We start from the raw sequence: 18,525 nt of genomic DNA on the forward strand, positions 1-18,525 counted from the left end.
AAAGTTAATTTTAATAATAGATAACAACTGCCCTTCCAGATCCAACCACCACTACCTGATGTTGTCCGGTAAGCTGTGACCTTAACTCGGACTATAACAGTGAAGACAACAGCCATGCACTGAACACTCACTGCTGGCCGTACAGTATTAATGAAGCCAGTTATTGGAATCACATTGGGTTTACTCCTCAGAGTACTCATTACCTTTCAGGCTTATCAGCCCTCTTTCCATGTGGTGACTTTTCCAAGGTGTTATAACTAGAAAGTGGTGCATCTGTGATTTGGACTTTGTCCATCTGACTGTAGATTCTCTGCTTCCTAACCACTACCTAGACTCCTCTCCTACTTCACATTGCAGGCCAACGTTGTGACAAAGGGCTTGCTTTGTGTTTGACGCTCATGCAAAGCATGTACGGCCATCTATTTCTTTCTGAAGGCTTGTATTCTCTCTCTCTCTCTCTCTCTCTCTCTCTCTCTCTCTCTCTCTCTCTCTCTCTCTCTCTCTCCCTCTCTCTCTCTCCTTTAAGAATGTTGTCTCACATATCACATAAAATGCAAAATGTTAGCATGTTCACAATTAAAACCAATCATTGCCACAATCAGCACTTTAACTTTTATCATCTCAAAAAGAGAAAACTACTTTGTCCACTCATGGGCTCATTCAGTAAATAGTAATTAGTAATACTATTTGCTCAGTAAACATTTCACAAAAATGCTGGCTAAAAAATGGCAACAATCCTTGCTCTTCTGGAGCTAACCTTCAACAAGAGGGGCACAGACCATAAAACAAATGTGTTGGCATAATATTTAGTATACTAAGTATGGGGAAAGAATTATGAAAAAATATTAGTATTAGGAAATAGGTGTTCAGAGGCTCTGACTAGAAACTTTAAATAGACGTGGCATGAAGGGCTGACAGACTGATTGATAAGGCAACATTAGAGTCCTGAGCTGAAGGCCTGGTCCAGGCACACACATGGAAGTAGGTTTCTAGATAGACATGCAAAGTGTTCATGTTGGATCTTGGAAGCCTGGAAGAGTGGTTCAATCTAAGAGACATTGTAAAGTATTGAGCAAGGCAGATGGGATTGTAGGAGACACCAATCTAGGATTTGGGGGACTGTCTGACATATCTTGTCCTCAGAGCTAGGCAGGTACCGTCAGAGGGTGGCACGGGGAGTGGAGGGCTGTCTTTGAACAGGCGACTGGTGTGGAATAACATCCACAAAGACCATTCTGAAAATCCCTTGGCTCCATAGTGAGAACTGGTTTTCCAGGAAGGGAGGAAACAGTCTCAGGCTCAGGGGAGACCAAGGCTTTCCCCAGGTATTGTGAAATCCTGGGTTCATCAGCAGAGGACTCAAGTCGACTAACATTCTGAATACTACTGAGAAGTCCAGACAGCCCATCCATAGTGACCATGACTTTGTTTCAGACAAGACTACATTCGCCAAGAACAGGGCCATGGCTATGCAGAGAGATGTAGCCAAATAAAAGGGAAGTTGTTATTCATCAGAGATAAGAGAGAGAGAAAGAGAGAGAGAGAGAGAGAGAGAGAGAGAGAGAGAGAGAGAGAGAGAGAGAGAGAGAGAAGAAGAAGAAGAAGGAAGGAGGGAAGGAAAGAAGGAAAAGAAACAAAGAAAGAAGGAAGGAAAGCAGAAAGAAATCAGAGAATGCCTGGGACGTAAGCCTTAGCACCCAAGGAAGCCCTCTTGGGTGTATGTGCGCTGGGGATGGGCTGAACTTGAGCTGCAAAGAGGATGAAGGAGATACCACATGGAACAGCCACACTGAGGAATGTGGAAAGAAGCTGAGTCCCACTTGCTGTGGTGTGGAGGTGTGGAAGTCCTGGCAGAGGCGGGAGGCTAGAATATATGCCCACTCCCTTCAACTGAAGGAAGGAAATATACTCTGTAGACCTAAGTTCTCATAAAACATAAATATGTATCCAGATCAACATGGCCCGGTTAGGTCAAATGTTACCCAACCCTCTCAAAATGCACACTGGCTCACCACTGTGTTTGTGAGCTTAGAGTTCAGATAAACCACTTATGAAGGCTTTTGTTAAGAATGCTAAGACCCAGACTCCTCAGAGTTGGAAACTCGCAGCTTATTTCAAGGCCAGTTGGCTTCTACAGTTCACACTCCATTACTCTGCTTCCAACACAAATACCAGACTTTTCAATTCCAAATGTAATAACTGGAGATTGGTTTCCCCGAGAATTTTTTTTTTTTTGATGGAAAGCTGACTGAAAGTGACAGTTTTATCTTTGGCAGTGTGTCTGGATGATGAGTGGGCTACCCAGGGTAAATTAGATAAATGCAAAGTGCAGTTTAAAAGTCAGCAGGCCCCAGGTACAAGGGCAATGGAAAATTTAAAGAGAAGTCATTTCATTTCCTAGAATGGCTTTAGGGTGAGAAGCGCACGGGTTACAGCTTTTTGCATTTCAGAGACTCAGAAGCCATGACATCAATAAGTTGCTAACCAAATGTTACTGAGAACAGTAACATCAGCCCAATATTTTTATAGATGCCAAAGACAAAAATAAGTAAAATGCACTTGAGGAGTACATGACATAGAATTTTAAGTCATTAATTTTAATTTGAAATCAGTCATAAAGACATCAGTAAGCTGACAGGAAAGCAAAATTGAAACAACAGTTTCTCAAATCTGTAGACTGTTAAATGCTTTTGAAGCCATTATTTATATTAACACAAGAAACAGGCAATACATACAATTTGCCTAGATGGTAGCTTCAGAGGTTTTGAACCTGTTTGTCCAACAAGCACATTGCATGTCCCATCTCAGATCTGCTATATCATGTTTCATGTTTTAGCTGAGTCCTGGGAAACCCTGCATGCACTCAAGTTGAAGAGGCATGACAAACACCTGCCTGTGTTCAAAGCCAGTATGTTTTAGAATCAACCTGAAGTTCCCTTTAATTAAAATGGGAAACACTGTGCCCTTTACAACTTGGTCAGTGAGCTGGCTGGATGTCATCTGTTGGTCACAGCAGAGGATCTCCCTGCTGGGGCTGCCTGCCTGTGTTCACAATAGAAGGGAGTGTTGATTTAGTGTGGGTGTATGAAAACTCAGCTGGAACCCTCCCCATTAAAGTTTGTGAGCCCCAGCTCTTCCCCAGGAATGGCTCCAGTGTTTACTACACAGAAGGACCCCGGCTCCTACCAAGGAACCAAAGCCCCGGCTGACACTGTCTTACAGATCCAAGCCACGGAGGAAACCTTGTGTTTTCTTTATGCCACTTAGATAAGATCTTAACTTTAAAAATGTATTTTTATTGTGTTTGCATGTCTCTGTGAAGGTATACCACGTGTGTGTGTGTGTGTGTGTGTGTGTGTGTGTGTGTGTGTGTGTGCCCATGGAGATCCAAAGAGGGAATCCTATCTCTGGGAGCTGAAGTTACAGTCAGTTGGGAACCACCTGTTGTGCGAACTGAGAACTAAATTATGGTCTTGTAGACCTGAGTGGTCTAGAACTTTCTATGTAGATAGGCTGGCCTCTAACTCACAAAGAGTCTCCTGCCTCTGCCTCCTGAGTACTAGGCTTGAAGTTGTGTACCACATCACTGGTGATGTTTTACTTTTAAAAGTCACTGGTAAGCGCGATAACAGGTGATAGACGTTCCATGTTGCAATCTCCGGGAACCATCGATAGCTGCATCACTTTCAAAGCTAAAGCATGCACAGCCGATAGCTAGGGATTGCTACGGTTTTGTGATAGTGTTGATAGGTTTGTTTCTCAGAATTTGTGGACTCCACTTTCCATTCTTTCTTCTTTCTTTCTCAGTTTGAGTGCTAGGAACTGAATCTGAGCCTCACAAATACCAAGCAATCACTGACCGGTCACCCCAACCCAGCATATGCTCTGCCCATCCATTTCTTCTTCTTTTTACCTTAACTTTATACACATCCTCATGTCTGTCATACCAGCAGCTATTCTAAGACAAATCAACATAAGCAGCCACAGCCATTGCCCTGTCAATCCCAAATGATCAAAAGATGCATTTTCAACCCAGAGCCCTGAGTGATTGTCACCACCTATAACTAGAACAGCTCATAGGCTGTAATGATGATATAGGGGTTAGAATCAAATACCCCCTCACAGGACATTGCTGCCCAATGAGTAGCTTTATGGCCACTGAGTTTAGAATTCTTATCTGTTCATTGAAGAGAAGAGTAATTATCAGTCCACTAGACTGCAGGGAAGAGTAAGAAAAACATGCATAGAATATTGTTTTCACGTAAACATCTTTATTTTGTGTGATGTATGAATTGGCTAGGAAGTCTGTACTTCAAACACAATGTGTTGTCGATATCAACCTCCTGGTGCAGCTGGAGAGGACTCACTACTTCCTTTGGATGATTCGCACTGGCTCTGTGCTCCAGCTTGCTGTGAGCTCTTGAATCTCCGCCCTCTGCGGCCCTGCCTCAGATATACATGCCAGAAGTAATTACAGGGTGGGCGTTAGCCATTGTTTGCTGGGGACCTGTTATCTATTTTCCCTCATGTTCTGATTTTAGAACGGAATCATTTTTTATTCTCAAAAACGAAATCATTTATCATTCCCTAAAATACTATAATTTATTTTACCATGAAAGAAATGACAAATAAGTAAAGGTTTTTTAATAGCAGAACAACAAATGAAGTAATTGTCGACATGCAGCATTATTTGTCAGTTTCTCTATCATTCCCTAATGGAGTTGATCTCTCTCTCTCTCTCTCTCTCTCTCTCTCTCTCTCTCTCTCTCACACACACACACACACACACACACACACACACACACACGGAGCAATGTGACCTTCCTTTTAGGAAGTTTCTAAGGTAATAGATATCGATATGATTTTTCAAAAGGCTTTTAATGTTGGCTGTCTCTCCCCATATTCCCTCCTCTACCCTACCCTTTCATCTCCTCCCCCATTAATCCTCCTATTCCATTTTCCCTTCATCTCCTTATAACACTGTACTATTTGTCCTTCCTTGGAAGATCCTCTCATCCCCTGGTTCCTTACTAGCACCTAACCTCTAATGGGAACTCTCTCAAGAGTTCTTTTTTTATTAGGTTGTTTAAGTCAAGTCATAGGACTAGTCTAAAGCTAGAGAACTAGGCTCTTGTTTTGAGCAGGTGTAAATCACAGGGCAAAGCATGAGTACAGGGAAAGGCATAGATTCAGACCTAACATTAGAAAAAACAATCTGTGCACATCCCTTACAATTCGCATGTGAGATTTAATAGAACAATTCACAGAAACTTAACCAAGTGGCTGGAATATGGTAATAATTCTTTACCAAAGATAATCAGCACAGGATTAAGGGAAAGCACAATGGCTTATGTTTTCACATGTGTACTTTTTGATAAAATCATTCCACCTCTTTGGTATCTGTATCTCTATTTCTAAAACGAGATATTTATACAAAAATTCTTAGAAAGTCTCCTTTCACTAGGATGTTAGTCTCTTATATTATAGAATATAGGATGACTCACTTCCCAGAGATTTAAAATAATAATTAGGATGTCTACTTTAAAGTTTCAGATTTTTAAATCCTGGTCTTTCTTTCTTTCTTTCTTTCTTTCTTTCTTTCTTTCTTTCTTTCTTTCTTTCTTTCTTTCTTTCTTTCTTTCTTTCTTCTTTCCTTCCTTTCTTCCTTCCTTTCTCTCTCTTTCTCTCTCTTCCTTCCCTCCTTTTTTTCTTTCTTTCCTTCTTTTATGCACAATATATTGTCTTGATTTAATTCAGTGGTACTAATGATTATTTAGTAAAAAATCAAAGAGAACATAAATGAACAACAAAACCCATGGCAAGTCAGAGAATAGCTTTGGTTTGTGTCAGCATAAAGCAGTTTAGGAAGAAAATATTCTTGTGTAAGAAAAATTCTAAAGTAGAATCCATGTGACTGGTCTTTAGCTTGAACACCTGGAATTGCAAGAATTACCGCATTTCATCTGGCAAATGATACATTTTGTATTTAGAGAAAGAAAGAAAAGATGGACATGATGCTTAACTTCATGGACAACTCTTCCGGGCCTGCTTTCCAAATGGACCTTAGAGCCCATGATTTATAAGCAAGTTACAAACAAGACAAATGTTATCTCCTTTAGTCAGGCCCACATTGCTAATTGACTAAAAACCCCTATTTGCAATGATGGTTATTTCAAGCAATTTGTATTTATTTCATTTATTTCTGAAGCGGCCTCTGTGGCTTTCAGAATCAGAAGGTTTAAAATGCTGCAGTGACACAACTCATCATGTGTCACTGAGACTACAAAATAGGCTACAGCTCCTGTATCAGACTTGCCGATTTGTCAAAAGGTATTCAAGTATTGTAAGTTATAGCCTCATGGAAGGGTAGCAGACATGTCATCTAAGGAAGCATACTATGTTGTTCCAGTCCCATCTCCCATTAGGACAATAAGTGCTAATGGTGGCACTTATTGTGGTACAGATCCAGAGTGCAGAAGCTAGGTGAAATTATTTAAAATGAATAGGGATGCTGACCAGACTTTGAACTAACTTCCCTTCCTTCCTTCCTTCCTTCCTTCCTTCCTTCCTTCCTTCCTTCCTTCCTTCCTTCCTTCTTTCCTTCCTTCCTTTCCTTCCTTTCTCCTTCTTTCCTTCCTTCCTTTCCTTCCTTCCTTCTTTCCTTCCTTCTTTCCTTCCTCCTTCCTTCCTTCCTTTCCTTCCTTTCTCCTTCCTTCCTTCCTTTCTGGAATAAAGGAAATTTCATCTACGAATCATGTAAATATGTAAGTCCAAATATTTATGTCTAGTTCAGTGGTAGAATACTTTCTTGTCATGTATGAGATCCTGGTTCTGATCCTGAGAACTCCGGTAAACATATAGCACAAAGTGAGTTAAGTATAAATTATTTTTAATTGTGAATAATAAAAATAAATAATGGCTGCCTGGGAATGAAAGACTGTTTTAGAGAGTAAGCAAGATGACTGCCTTTTCAGTCAAAACTTCCTTCTCTGAGAAATTAATGGAGAAAGTCAGCTCTCTGTGAACAGGGCCCCCTTTGCTCAGAGTCAGACTGTCTGTGATACCATAGATGTTCAGCAAGGAGGTGCTAGATACAGGAATGAAGATTTTTCAACTTCACTAGTCAAGACTCTGCAGAGTTAACATCTACCATGTCTTTAAACACTCAGTATTGTATTCTGCCTTTGTATCACTACGTAATTAACATTCATTGTAAATGCCTTTTTTGTAGAAGTTGAGAAGTTCACAGGGAAAACTCACTAGAGGGACTTTGACACTCACCAAGAACTAATGAAATTCTCAAAGGAGGAGAGCTATGTGCGCCTGTTTAACACTGGGCACCTCTCTCCCAAAGTCATCCTACTCAGAAGAGACTGCAAATTTCTGTTCACATATCTTTTATCCTCTTTGCCTTAGCATCAGGGAATTATATTCATCTGTGGAAAAAATTTTCCTTCTTCCAGTGACTAAGCCAGTTGAAATTTAGTTCAGAGTTAAAAACAAGCGTGAAATTCCAGTCTCTGGGGCTTTAGGAGTTTTTTTTTTTGTTTGATTGGTTGGTTGGTTTGGTTTTCGTTTTTGATTCTTTAAATTGTTTGGACATTTATCTAGGGGATTGCCATGAATAGTAAACAAAGTAAAAAGGATGTGTCTGTTTGAGGAGAACTAAATTATAACAACACTTAAAATTAAATATCATGTGTAGAGTTCCAGATTACCATATGGAATCTTGGTTCATTTCCTAGGAACTCTAAATCATTGTTCTGTTGTTACTTTGTTTGTCCCTGGAGAAGCTTGTAGCTAACATTTAACTCCAAAAGTCAATCTCCTCTTCTCTTAGGTTTGTTAAAAGGGCTTCCATTACTATGAAAATCACTCTTCTAGATGTGTCTATATCACATACAGTGAAAACTTTGAACCAAAACCCAAGTTTCTTCACCTTATTGGGGGAAGCAATGGAGACATTTTGCGGGTTGTTTGTTTGTTTGTTTGTTTGTTTGTTTTGGCTTGTTCAGTTGGTTGTTTGCTTGGCTGTTTTTTTTTGTTTTTCTTTTGTTTTGGTTTGGTTTTTTGTTTTGTTTTGTTTTTTGAGTTTTTTGTTTTTGTTTGTTATTGTTTGTTTTGGTTTTGGTTTTTATTTTTTTTGTCAAATTTCTCCAGATTATAAGAGTTAGAAACGTACACTGGACTAACTTGAGCAATAGTACATATTAGAAAAATAAAAATAAGCAGGATAGAATCATGTTTCTTTAAAAAAAAAAAGTACTGTAGAAATGTAAAGAAGAAAATTAACAAAGATGGATCCAGAAACAGCCTATCCAGTAAGCCTATCCAGAGACTTCCTGTAGCCCTCATGTGATTATTACCACTCTCATGTGCCCCTCTAGTCTTAATATATCCTTATTTGAATGGGAACAAGACAGGGTTTTTCTTTCTTTCTCTATTGACCTGTAGGTGAGGCTTAGGGAAGAGCTTTGCTAGGTTCATGATTGGCCAGCCTTGTTACATTAGAGAAATCACATGTGGCCAGAAGTCAAGCTATGATTAGAACAGTGATCTCCTGGATGAATGACTTCAGCCAAAGAATGGAGGGTGAAGAATACAACAGTTCCCATGGGAGCCAAACATGAGCCAGAAACCAGAGCAAGCTCTTCTCAGAGAAACAGTGCTGTGTGAGAAAGTACAGATGGGCCCATGCCTTCTCTTGGTGAGGTAGGAAAGAGACCCTGTGTGTATGCACATATATCATCTCCTTTACAGACACTACTAATACATTGTGATTGTGCTCATGCTGCTACCTAGATACAAATAGATACAAACAGGTTAATTATATAAGACTTCAGATATTAATAAGAGTTGTTGAGGTATAATGGCACAATTCAAGAGAGCCTACAATCACAGGAGTAATTTTTATTTGTGCCATGTACTGTTCACATAGGATTGTCCCTGAAAGGATGGAATAATGTGGGGGGAAAGTGTGCACACAAGTGTGTGCAGACTGTTCTGGAAGTAAACTATGGCATTGTTTAGTGAAGTATGGTGAATGCCAATGTTAAAAGAGAATCTACAAGTTGAGATCTATCTGGTGACAGAGCCAGCTAAGGCTTGGAGACATATAAGAAGGGGAAAAAAATCTCTGGGCTTGAGTAGAAAAGCCAATGTGAGACTGCAGACAGGGAAGAAATGCTTGCATGATAGACTGCAAGTTTGTAGATATATGCACCAGGGTTTGTGTTACCAGAAAGCTCTGCCACGTAGAAAACTTTACAGATATCTATGAGTTGGGGGATGAGAAAACTACCCAAGAGGGTAGGAAAAAAGCCTTGCACGCCTTTGAGTTGAATAAAGACTTCTGCTAAAAGGAAACGTTGTGTCTCTGAGAACAGAGCAAGCCTTTGCTCTGCTCGCTTATGCAGATGCTGAGGTAGGGAAGTGAAGCATGCTCACAGTTAGGGTGAGTAGGCCAGGACAAGAGGGCATGGCTCTGAGAGGAGAGATAAAGATGTGGTTTTGCACAGAGGGAGTTTATCCCATGAGACAGGACATTTCTGAGGAAAAAACGGGGAATGTTTTTTACAGATCCCTCCACAATTAGAAAAAACATAAAGCAAAGAAACTTAATTTAGTGAGTAAAAAGCAAACCAACCAAAGGAATAACCTACAATATGGTATATGTTCTGTCAGGAATTGTGTGTGTGTGTGTATTTCCCAAGCTGTCTAAACTACCCTGGTTACAAAGATGAGGGAGTAGTAAAGAGAATACAAAGTTCCAAAGATCCTCAGACAGAGGCCATACAAACTGAAATGGATTCTTTAATGGAGTCAGCATCTTCCTCAATAATCTAGACAGGGTTCTTGATTCTAGGATTACAGATTCTTAATTGTAGGATTAGGAGAAGGCCTGGAATTTTTGTTTCTCATGTGTGTCCTTATCATGCAGAAACTGCTCAACATAGGGCATGGGAGTGACAGGATCAAGGTACCCCGGGACCACTTAAACATCCACATTCCAGGACAAGGTTATGGAAATACTCATTCACCAGTTCAGTTCACAAGTCGAGGAACAAGGCCTTGCAATCTGCAATCCGAAGAAGTCTCCCCAAGTGAATCTGATAGAGCAAAGTGGGGAATCGTTGAATAATTTCTATAATGCATGTAGGACAAATGGAACAGGAGACAGGTCCTCTGGGGGAAGTCACGCAGTAGTGAGGTGATAGCCTGGGTACGAATAAAGGCCTTCTGTGTGTCCTTGGGGACGGGGAAAACAGCATTTTTGGACAATTTGATTTTTGGCACTGCTCACAGCATGGTTTCCTCAACTCTGGCAGCTGTGCTGAGGCAGTCTCTCCTGAATGATGAAATGGGCATTCTGTGACCCACATCCTCCTTGATAACTATTTACATCCAAATGCTGAGACTTTCATGTTTATCATAAGTGAACATGGATCGCTCTAAGCCTCTGACATCAACACTGGGGTTACACACAGGAATGGCCATGCCTGCTTTGAATATGGGTGATAGAGATTAGAACCCAGGTCCTTATGTTAGCAGAGCAGGGTTTCTACCTCCAGAACCATCTCCCCCAGCCCCTTGAAGGGATTTTTGAAAATAACTTCTAAAACCACATGGGAAAACAGCATCAGACAGAGGTGAAGACCCCAGATTGTAGAGCCTGCCTGAGTTTATTTTTCAGCGTTTAGAATGTTCTAGATATTATAAACAGTCTGAAGATGATTTAAAGTACACAGGAGAGTATGCAAATATTATGGTAGATGCTATACCATTTAGCATAAGGCATCCATGGATTTGGGTGCAAGCTAGGGATCCTAGGACCAATCTTCCACGGATCTTGAGGTATGGCTGCCTGTTTATTATGATAGATACTACTTATATTAGACTAGTTAGCTCATCTTGTTCTGAACATTTGGGGGAAGAAACTTTATACTTTGAGAATAGTAGTGAGGCTTCTCAAGGAAAGTTCAGGCCATATGTCTTATGCTCCAATGGAAGGACTAAGGTCTGTTGCTACAGCCACCTGATGTTCCACAGACTTTTGGTGTGGAATAGAGTGAGGGTTGATCAGCATGATTTTACTCTCAGGTAGCTGACATTCATTAGGCGGGTACTGAAGGTTGGGAACCATGGAAGTGCTGACGAGCCAAAGATACAGTTGCTGCTGTCTTGAATCTTGATTTGGAAAAGAAAATAGACGTCACATGATACGGTTATTACATTCTCAGCACCCAGGTTTTAAGAGCATCAAGGGAAAGCATTCCTGGTGTTCTTTGTGTCAACGGAAGCCACCTCACAAGGACATTATGTCATTTTCTAAGATGGGTAACTGATGTGAATCTCGAAGCAAGTCAACAACAGCAACAAAATATACCCAGAAACCCAGAATTCTGCACTGCTGACTACAATTTACTTATTATTTTATTTAAGCTGCACACTACCTACTAGAGGTAAAGGTGGCCATGGTATGATTTACAGTCAAAGAAATACTGGTTCAGAAAAGGTAGAACTTAGCCCAATTCCTACCTTCCAAGCTTATTACCCCTAATCTATATCCCCAACCCCCAAATAATACTTTTATTGTGTCACAGAGTAGAGGTAAGAAGCCAGGCCACACTGTTAGCTGTGTTTGCACGACTGAGCCAAACCTCAGGAAAAGGAGTGACAGCCTAGTGAATTCGATTCAATTAAGAGAGAAAATCAGAAGGATTTCATCTTTAAAAGCCACAAACATATCTTGTGATACCTTAAAAATCACGCCCTCGTTGCAGAAGTCAGATTTTTGTGATTCTAATAACACTTCACCTCAGCCTCCACTGCAGGCTACATTAAGTACACAAGCTGGTGTTTGGGGTGGGAAGGGCAGGGACAGGAGCCTGTGCCTGTGATCACAGAAAACATCAAACTGGCATTTTCTTCCCCCAGCTTATCCAGAAGTTGACAGATGTTGCCGAAGAGTGCCAGAACAATCAGTTAAAGAAGCTGAAGGAAATCTGTGAGAAGTAAGCCTCCATTCCTTCACCTTCAGCCTGAATAGACATGATTGCTTGAAGTGCTGCTTGCTATTCGAGTTGTCTGATATTTTCTCCCATTGTAAATTCAGAGAGAAGAAGGAATTAAAGAAGAAAATGGATAAGAAGAGGCAGGAGAAGATAACAGAAGCCAAGTCTAAAGACAAAAGCCAGATGGAAGAGTAAGTAGAAAGCAGTTCCTCCCTAACCGGAACAAGGAGCAGGTGTTCCCTGTCAGAGGACCAGTGTCTTAACCAAAGGCCCTTAGTAAAGTCGTTCCTTGAATTAATCCTTTACATGATCCCTGCCTTAGTCACTGTTCTAGTCCTGTGGAGAGACATCATGACCAAAGCACCTCATAGAAAAGGAAGAATTCCATTGTGGGCTTGCTTACACTTTCATACGGTTAGTCCATTATCATCAAGGTGGAAGTATGAGGCAGTCAAGTTGCTAGCACAGTAGCTGAAAGCTATATCTTGATTAAGAGGTGGGGCAAACTTGGGCTTTTGAATCCTCAAAGCCCACCCCTAGTGACAACCTTCCTTCAATGAGACCATGCCTCCTAATCCTAACCCTATCACAAAGTTCTACTCCCTGGTTACTAAGCATTCAAACATAGGAACCTATGGGGGCCATTTCCATTCAAACCACTACAGTCTCCTTTGTATTGTTTATATAGTGAGCTCTCAAGCAATGGAACTCTGGGCCTTTTAAGGAAAAAAGGAACGTGGTCTCTTTGGAGAAATGACTAAATATTCATTTCTCAAGTTGTTAGACAACCTTGGGAGCATCTAATAAAAACAAGGCCTGTGCTTGGGGAGAGGCATGGACATTGCTATACCCAAACACATACACACACACACACACACACACACACACACACACCAAGGTTTGACCTTTCTTTCAACAGCAATACAAAGATAGTAAACACATAGACTTCTTAAGTTCCAGGTGGATTGGTATAGTGATCTGTGGCTTATTTCCATGTAGGGAGAAGACAGAGATGATCCGATCATACATCCAGGAGGTGGTGCAGTACATCAAGAGGGTATGTCTGCCCCCCTTTCCTTTGCAAACACCACACACAGTTGCCCCAACCTCACTGTGAACTTCTAGGAGGAGAGCGGTACTTCATTATACCTACTTGCCACCAGCATCTGGCTGCTTTGTGATGCACTATAAGGGTACACTTGTTCTGACTGTTGACCACAGTATTCTAAAAGAGCTAAGTAAAATGTCTATAAAAATCAGTAGGGCAGAATCACTGCCTAAGTTTGGACCCCTCCCCTCCAAATGACAGAAAAGACAGTTCCCAAAAGATCCCTTCACTGTTACTAGTGATAGAGATTATGTCCACATCCAGATTATTCCTTAAGCTTCTTTAAAATTTGTTACAGAAATGTTGAAGATTTTCAAAAATGTATGTCCACCAGTCACCATCCCACCATGTCCTGTGTTCCCATCACCTAGATTCAAAGGCAAAGTTTGGCCAAGAATACTAAATAATTGATACCACAGATCTGAAAAAACGTTGGGGTTTTTTGTTGTTGTTGTTGTTGGTGGTGGTGGTGGTGGTGGTGTTCGGTGTTGTTTCTTGTAACATGCATAAAAGTTTTATGTTGTTTTTTGCTAAAGTGACTTTTCTCTTTTGGTAAATTTCTTACAGTTAGAGGAAGCACAAAGTAAAAGACAAGAAAAACTTGTGGAGAAACACAAGGAGATCCGCCAGCAGATCCTCGATGAGAAACCCAAGGTAAATGGAGCTAAAAAATACAGGATGTCTAGACACATCTGGCTCATTTGCTTTCTATTCAGTAAAAGTAAAATCTGTTTTTTCTAAGTACCTCGCACAACATTTCCAGTCACTGCTTGAGTGTAAAACTCAGCATTTTTTGGTGATAGTAAAAATACAGCAATATCCTGCAAGTACTCATCACCAACGATGTGTGTCTAAAAGGTATGAGTACATGGTACCCTCTTTACAGATTTGGTTTCAGCTAGTCTGATATGTGGCTTGGGCAAGGGCATTTTAAATGAACCAAACAACTTCATCTTGCAATGCTGTAACATCAGAATTTACCCAGCAGAGGACACTCTTCACCAAGATCACCCTGATCTTGACCCAAGGAAGTCTTCCATAAAAACAAGAAGGGGGAGGGGGAGAAAAAAAGAGAAAAGCAAATCTCTTTGCCTCCATAACAACAGCTGAACAGTGCTGTCCTTTAAAATTATATTACAGCTCAGACTGTAGTTCAGTGGTACTGAGCGTGATCAGCATATACAAAGTCCTAAGTCCAATCCAAAACCACAAATCAAAGCAGGTTGTTCTTGGTGGCTTGTTGAAATCAGTTGTCTATGGACATTTAGTTGAAAAACCTATCTGTAAATCAATTACTTTCAGGTTAGCCAAAAACATCTCAGGTGTAGGACATTCTATCCACTTTGATTCATTGCTTTAAGTTTTTCTGTCTCTTAAAACAAAATGGGCTTTCTAGATCTTCCCGATTTCTTAGCTATAGTGGAAAAATAAAGATTCTCGAAAGTATTGCCACTCCGCCTGTTTATTGAATCTGCAAAACTCAAGTGCTAGATTTATTTATTTGTTTGTAGCATTCCAGAGTTGGCTTCAGAGAGATTCCTTGTAGCTGGCTCTAGATATATTTTCACAGTTATGTATGTTCTTTAGCCTTCATGATTGATATATGTGAAAGTCACTTAATATTTGTTATTCTTAAAGATTTCAGGCTTAGCAAGAATCAATAGTTACTTTGTACATTATTAACTCTTAAAGTTCACCTGCCAATATACAATTCAGATATTCTTAGCCAGATTCTCAGGGCACTTATGATCATACAATGGGATACATTTTAGTATAACTTTAGAAATTGCTACACACTCTCCCTTTCCTTGAATTGAGTTACCAACAGTAAGTAACAGACCTAAAAATGTTAAGTGTAAAATTCCCAGAGTGAAGAATCCATGAAGTCCTAAAATATACAACTTTCTAAGAAACTGATGAACCGTTGAACCATTGTTTCAGCAACTCTGGGTGTGCACTGGCCCTGTGTACAGCATGGCCACACAGCAGTCCTCTCTGACATAGGGTCTGTGACCCCTTTTACCTAGTAATAGCTCCAAACCACAAGAGTAATAATATTAACAAGTCTTTGAGCCTGAGGACACTCAAGGGCAGATTAGCTTTGGCTTTTTGTAGCTTAAAGGCATATTGGGGGGAGGGGCACTGTATTTTATTTTCAGAATTGATCTCATTTAAAGTACTCAAATATTTTAAATTTGTCTCAGATTAGACTAAAATTTAAGAAAAATATTAAGTAGTCAGAACTATATATATTCAGACCCATACAGCTTCAAGTTTGGTATCTGAAATTGAATTTGTCACCACCTTGTATTCTGGTGTAATAAAATTTGTTTATGATGAATCTCATAACCAGTTTTAAACCTCTAAGAACCCTTATTTATAACTAATAATATTTTCAATTTTGTCTTGCTTTTTGAGTTTGTGTATGTTCAACATTGTAAATATTTTAGCCATAGACAAAATGCAATGCATATGTTTTAAAGTTAGCCAATTTACTTTAAGTAATTCATAGATAGTATATATATGTTTATTTGCACATGTATAGGTACACATGTGTGTATGATATGGAGGCCAACAGATAATTCTTTAGGTGGTATCCACATTTGTTGTTTGAAGTAGAGTCTCACATTAGCCTGAAACTTTCCAAGTATACTAGATTGACTGACTAGAGACCCAGGATCCATTGCCATTCCCTCTCCAGAGCTGGGATTATAAGGGAGTGGTACCATACGTGTGTGTGTGTGTGTGTGTGTGTGTGTGTGTGTGTATGTGTGTGTGTGTGTATGTGTGTGTGTGTGTGTGTGTTCCTTCAGTTTCAGCTTCCCCCATGCTAGTATAGACCTATATTATTATCATGTATGTGACTGTTCTATGTCATCATAAATAAAATCAAATTAAGTTAGCACCTTTTGAAGTACTGTAGAACTTCTTCACTGTACACAACCAAACATTAAAATGGCTAGTAACTTTTGGCAATTTATCTGCCAAAGATAAATTTTACAGAAAATCAATTTCAACCTTTTGGGCATGCTCAAATACATATATAATCCCATTAACATGGGAAATGAGGCTGGAAAACTGAGAGCTCATGGTTCATCTAGATTACATAGCAAGGCCATATTTCTAGCGAACTAAACAAATAATTGTCCTAAACAGTGCCAACTCAATAAATGATATTATTACTATTTGAGTTGTGCCATAATTCTAGGGATGGGAGGAGAGTTCCAGGCATACAGTAGATATTATATTAGTTGTTTTTCTGTTGTGATAAAACACCATGACCAAAGGCAACTCATAGAAAGGTTTATTTTGGTTTAGCATTGCAGAGAGAGAGAAATGTGGGAAAGAGTATGTAATGACTAGGGAGACAGGGGTCAGGTTGCTGGAGCACAGAACTGGATGAGTATATCTTTACACACAGGCAGAAAACAGAGAAAGAGAGAACAGAGAGTGGGGTGAAGCTATACACCCTGAAAGGTCACCTCTAGTGATGTACAATCACCAGCAAGGCTCCATTTCTTAAAAATTCCATAATCTACCTAAACAGTGTTACCTGCTGGGATCAAGGAGTCAAATACATGAACCTAAAGGAGACATTTCTCATTCAAACCACATCAAGTGGGCAGTTAGTTCTGAGAATGGGTAGCCATTTCTAGGGATAGCCGGCCACTTCCAGGGATGGGTGGTCATTTCCAGAGTTGGGTAGCTAGTTTAGTGACTCAGCAATATCATTGAGAATCAGCATTTTTAGAATTTCATTGTCGCTGCTTGTTGTCCCCAGGCCCTAAAGTCAGTGAAAGATGGCTTCCAAGACCCCCTGCAGTGCAATTCAAAATCAGGATGGAAAAGATTCTCATTATATTTCCCTTGTGGAAGTGATGGAAATGGCCTCCTACCACCCCATACCCACAAAGTAGATTTGTCTGCTATGACACTATAATGGAGCCATATTCTAGTTCTTAAAAAATCCCAAGAAAGAAAGCATAATATTCATAACTGGCTTAGAGTGCCTAAGAATCATTCACAGAAATGGAAGGAGTTCACCTTTTTGGTTTTACAGTCACTAGAAATCTAAACGAAATTGATGGTTTCTCATTGAATAGTGAATAAATAGTAATTGGGGGTAGTGAGCAATTTATACTACAACTGTATATTTAGCAACTTTTATTCCTTCTTTCTTGACTCCTTAGAAAGGATCTAAAGTGTCCCTCTGAATTCTAAGACATTCTCTTGTCTTTATTTCTTAGTGTAACTAAGTACCATGATAAATTTGCTCCTTCGTCTGTGATGCTGGTCTTATGACTATCTTGTTGTAAGTGGATTTGAAGAAAGCCCTTGAAAACTGTTGGTTTTATGTCAAGCTAAATCATTTTCTGAAGTGTGTTCTTTGAGCTTAAGAGTGTGTTTTCAGAGCTATTGCTTTGATAATAAAATAAGAAAGCACATGTGAAGCCAGCCATAGTAGCTCACATCTGTAATCCCAGCACTTGGCAGGAAGAAGCAGGCGGATCAGGAGTTTTCTAGGCCATCCTTGGCTACATATCAGGCTTGAAGCCATTTATATAAGATCCTGTCTCCAACAAAACAAAAAACAAAGCAAAACAAATCGCATGTGGTAATACTGTAAGATATATAGCAAGTGGAAAAAACATTGATAACAACAGCTTTCTGCCACTGTGACACAATATCTGAAATAATTAACTGACAAAGAGAAAAGGTTTGTTTTGGCTCATAAGCTCAGACGTGTTAGTGCCTTTTGTTTGACCCTAATGTATCTATTTCATTGGGCCTTTCATAGTACAGAAGGTCATAGAGATAGCACGTGGTGAAGGAATCATTTTCATGCTTAGCAGCCAGAAATCAGAAACAGAAAGAACAAGCCAGAGTCCTAAAGTTTTCAAGGGGAAATTCTCACTAAGCTCATTTCTTGTCACTGGAGGCACTTAGAAATAAATAAATAAATAAATAAATAAATAAATAAATAAATAAATAAATAATGAGACAGGATTATTATGCAACTTACACCATCTTATTGCTGATCCTCCTGCCTCCACCTCCTCATTTCTGACTGAAGGTATGTGAGGTACCATGTCTAGCCAAGCCTCACTACTTAAATGTTCCTTGAACTCCTTATAGCACTTAGGCCATAGACCAAGCGCTTGTTCGTGGACCTCTGGGGGACACTTCAGGCCTAGACTTGCAAGTGACAGTGATAATCAGTGAAGGGAAATGGTGAGATCAAGTTGGGATGCAAAGACAGACATTGAAACACTGGACAGCAAGTGTAGGTTAGGGAAGGCCAGTATGACCGAGTAGACCGAAATGTGCTCTGACTGTGGGAGGTGGACCAGAAAAAGATGAGCACTGCCTTTGAAGTCATCACTCTTCACTGTGGTACTGGAA

At 39.9% G+C, this 18,525-nt stretch overlaps 1 protein-coding gene across 2 annotated transcripts in view; it reads left to right on the plus strand.

Annotated features, from left to right (window-relative positions):
* Plcb1 (phospholipase C beta 1) overlaps window positions 1-18,525 on the plus strand; it is a 699,616-nt gene that overhangs the window by 594,816 nt on the left and 86,275 nt on the right. For both annotated transcript variants that reach the window (XM_052183717.1, XM_052183718.1), the window contains exons 28-31: window positions 11,938-12,014; window positions 12,116-12,205; window positions 13,014-13,071; window positions 13,690-13,776. In XM_052183717.1, coding sequence (XP_052039677.1) covers window positions 11,938-12,014; window positions 12,116-12,205; window positions 13,014-13,071; window positions 13,690-13,776 — 312 coding nt within the window. The remainder of the gene's footprint in view (window positions 1-11,937; window positions 12,015-12,115; window positions 12,206-13,013; window positions 13,072-13,689; window positions 13,777-18,525) is intronic.

This window comes from Apodemus sylvaticus, chromosome 5 (genome assembly GCF_947179515.1).
Source record: "Apodemus sylvaticus chromosome 5, mApoSyl1.1, whole genome shotgun sequence".
In the NCBI taxonomy this organism is placed as follows: domain Eukaryota; kingdom Metazoa; phylum Chordata; class Mammalia; order Rodentia; family Muridae; genus Apodemus; species Apodemus sylvaticus.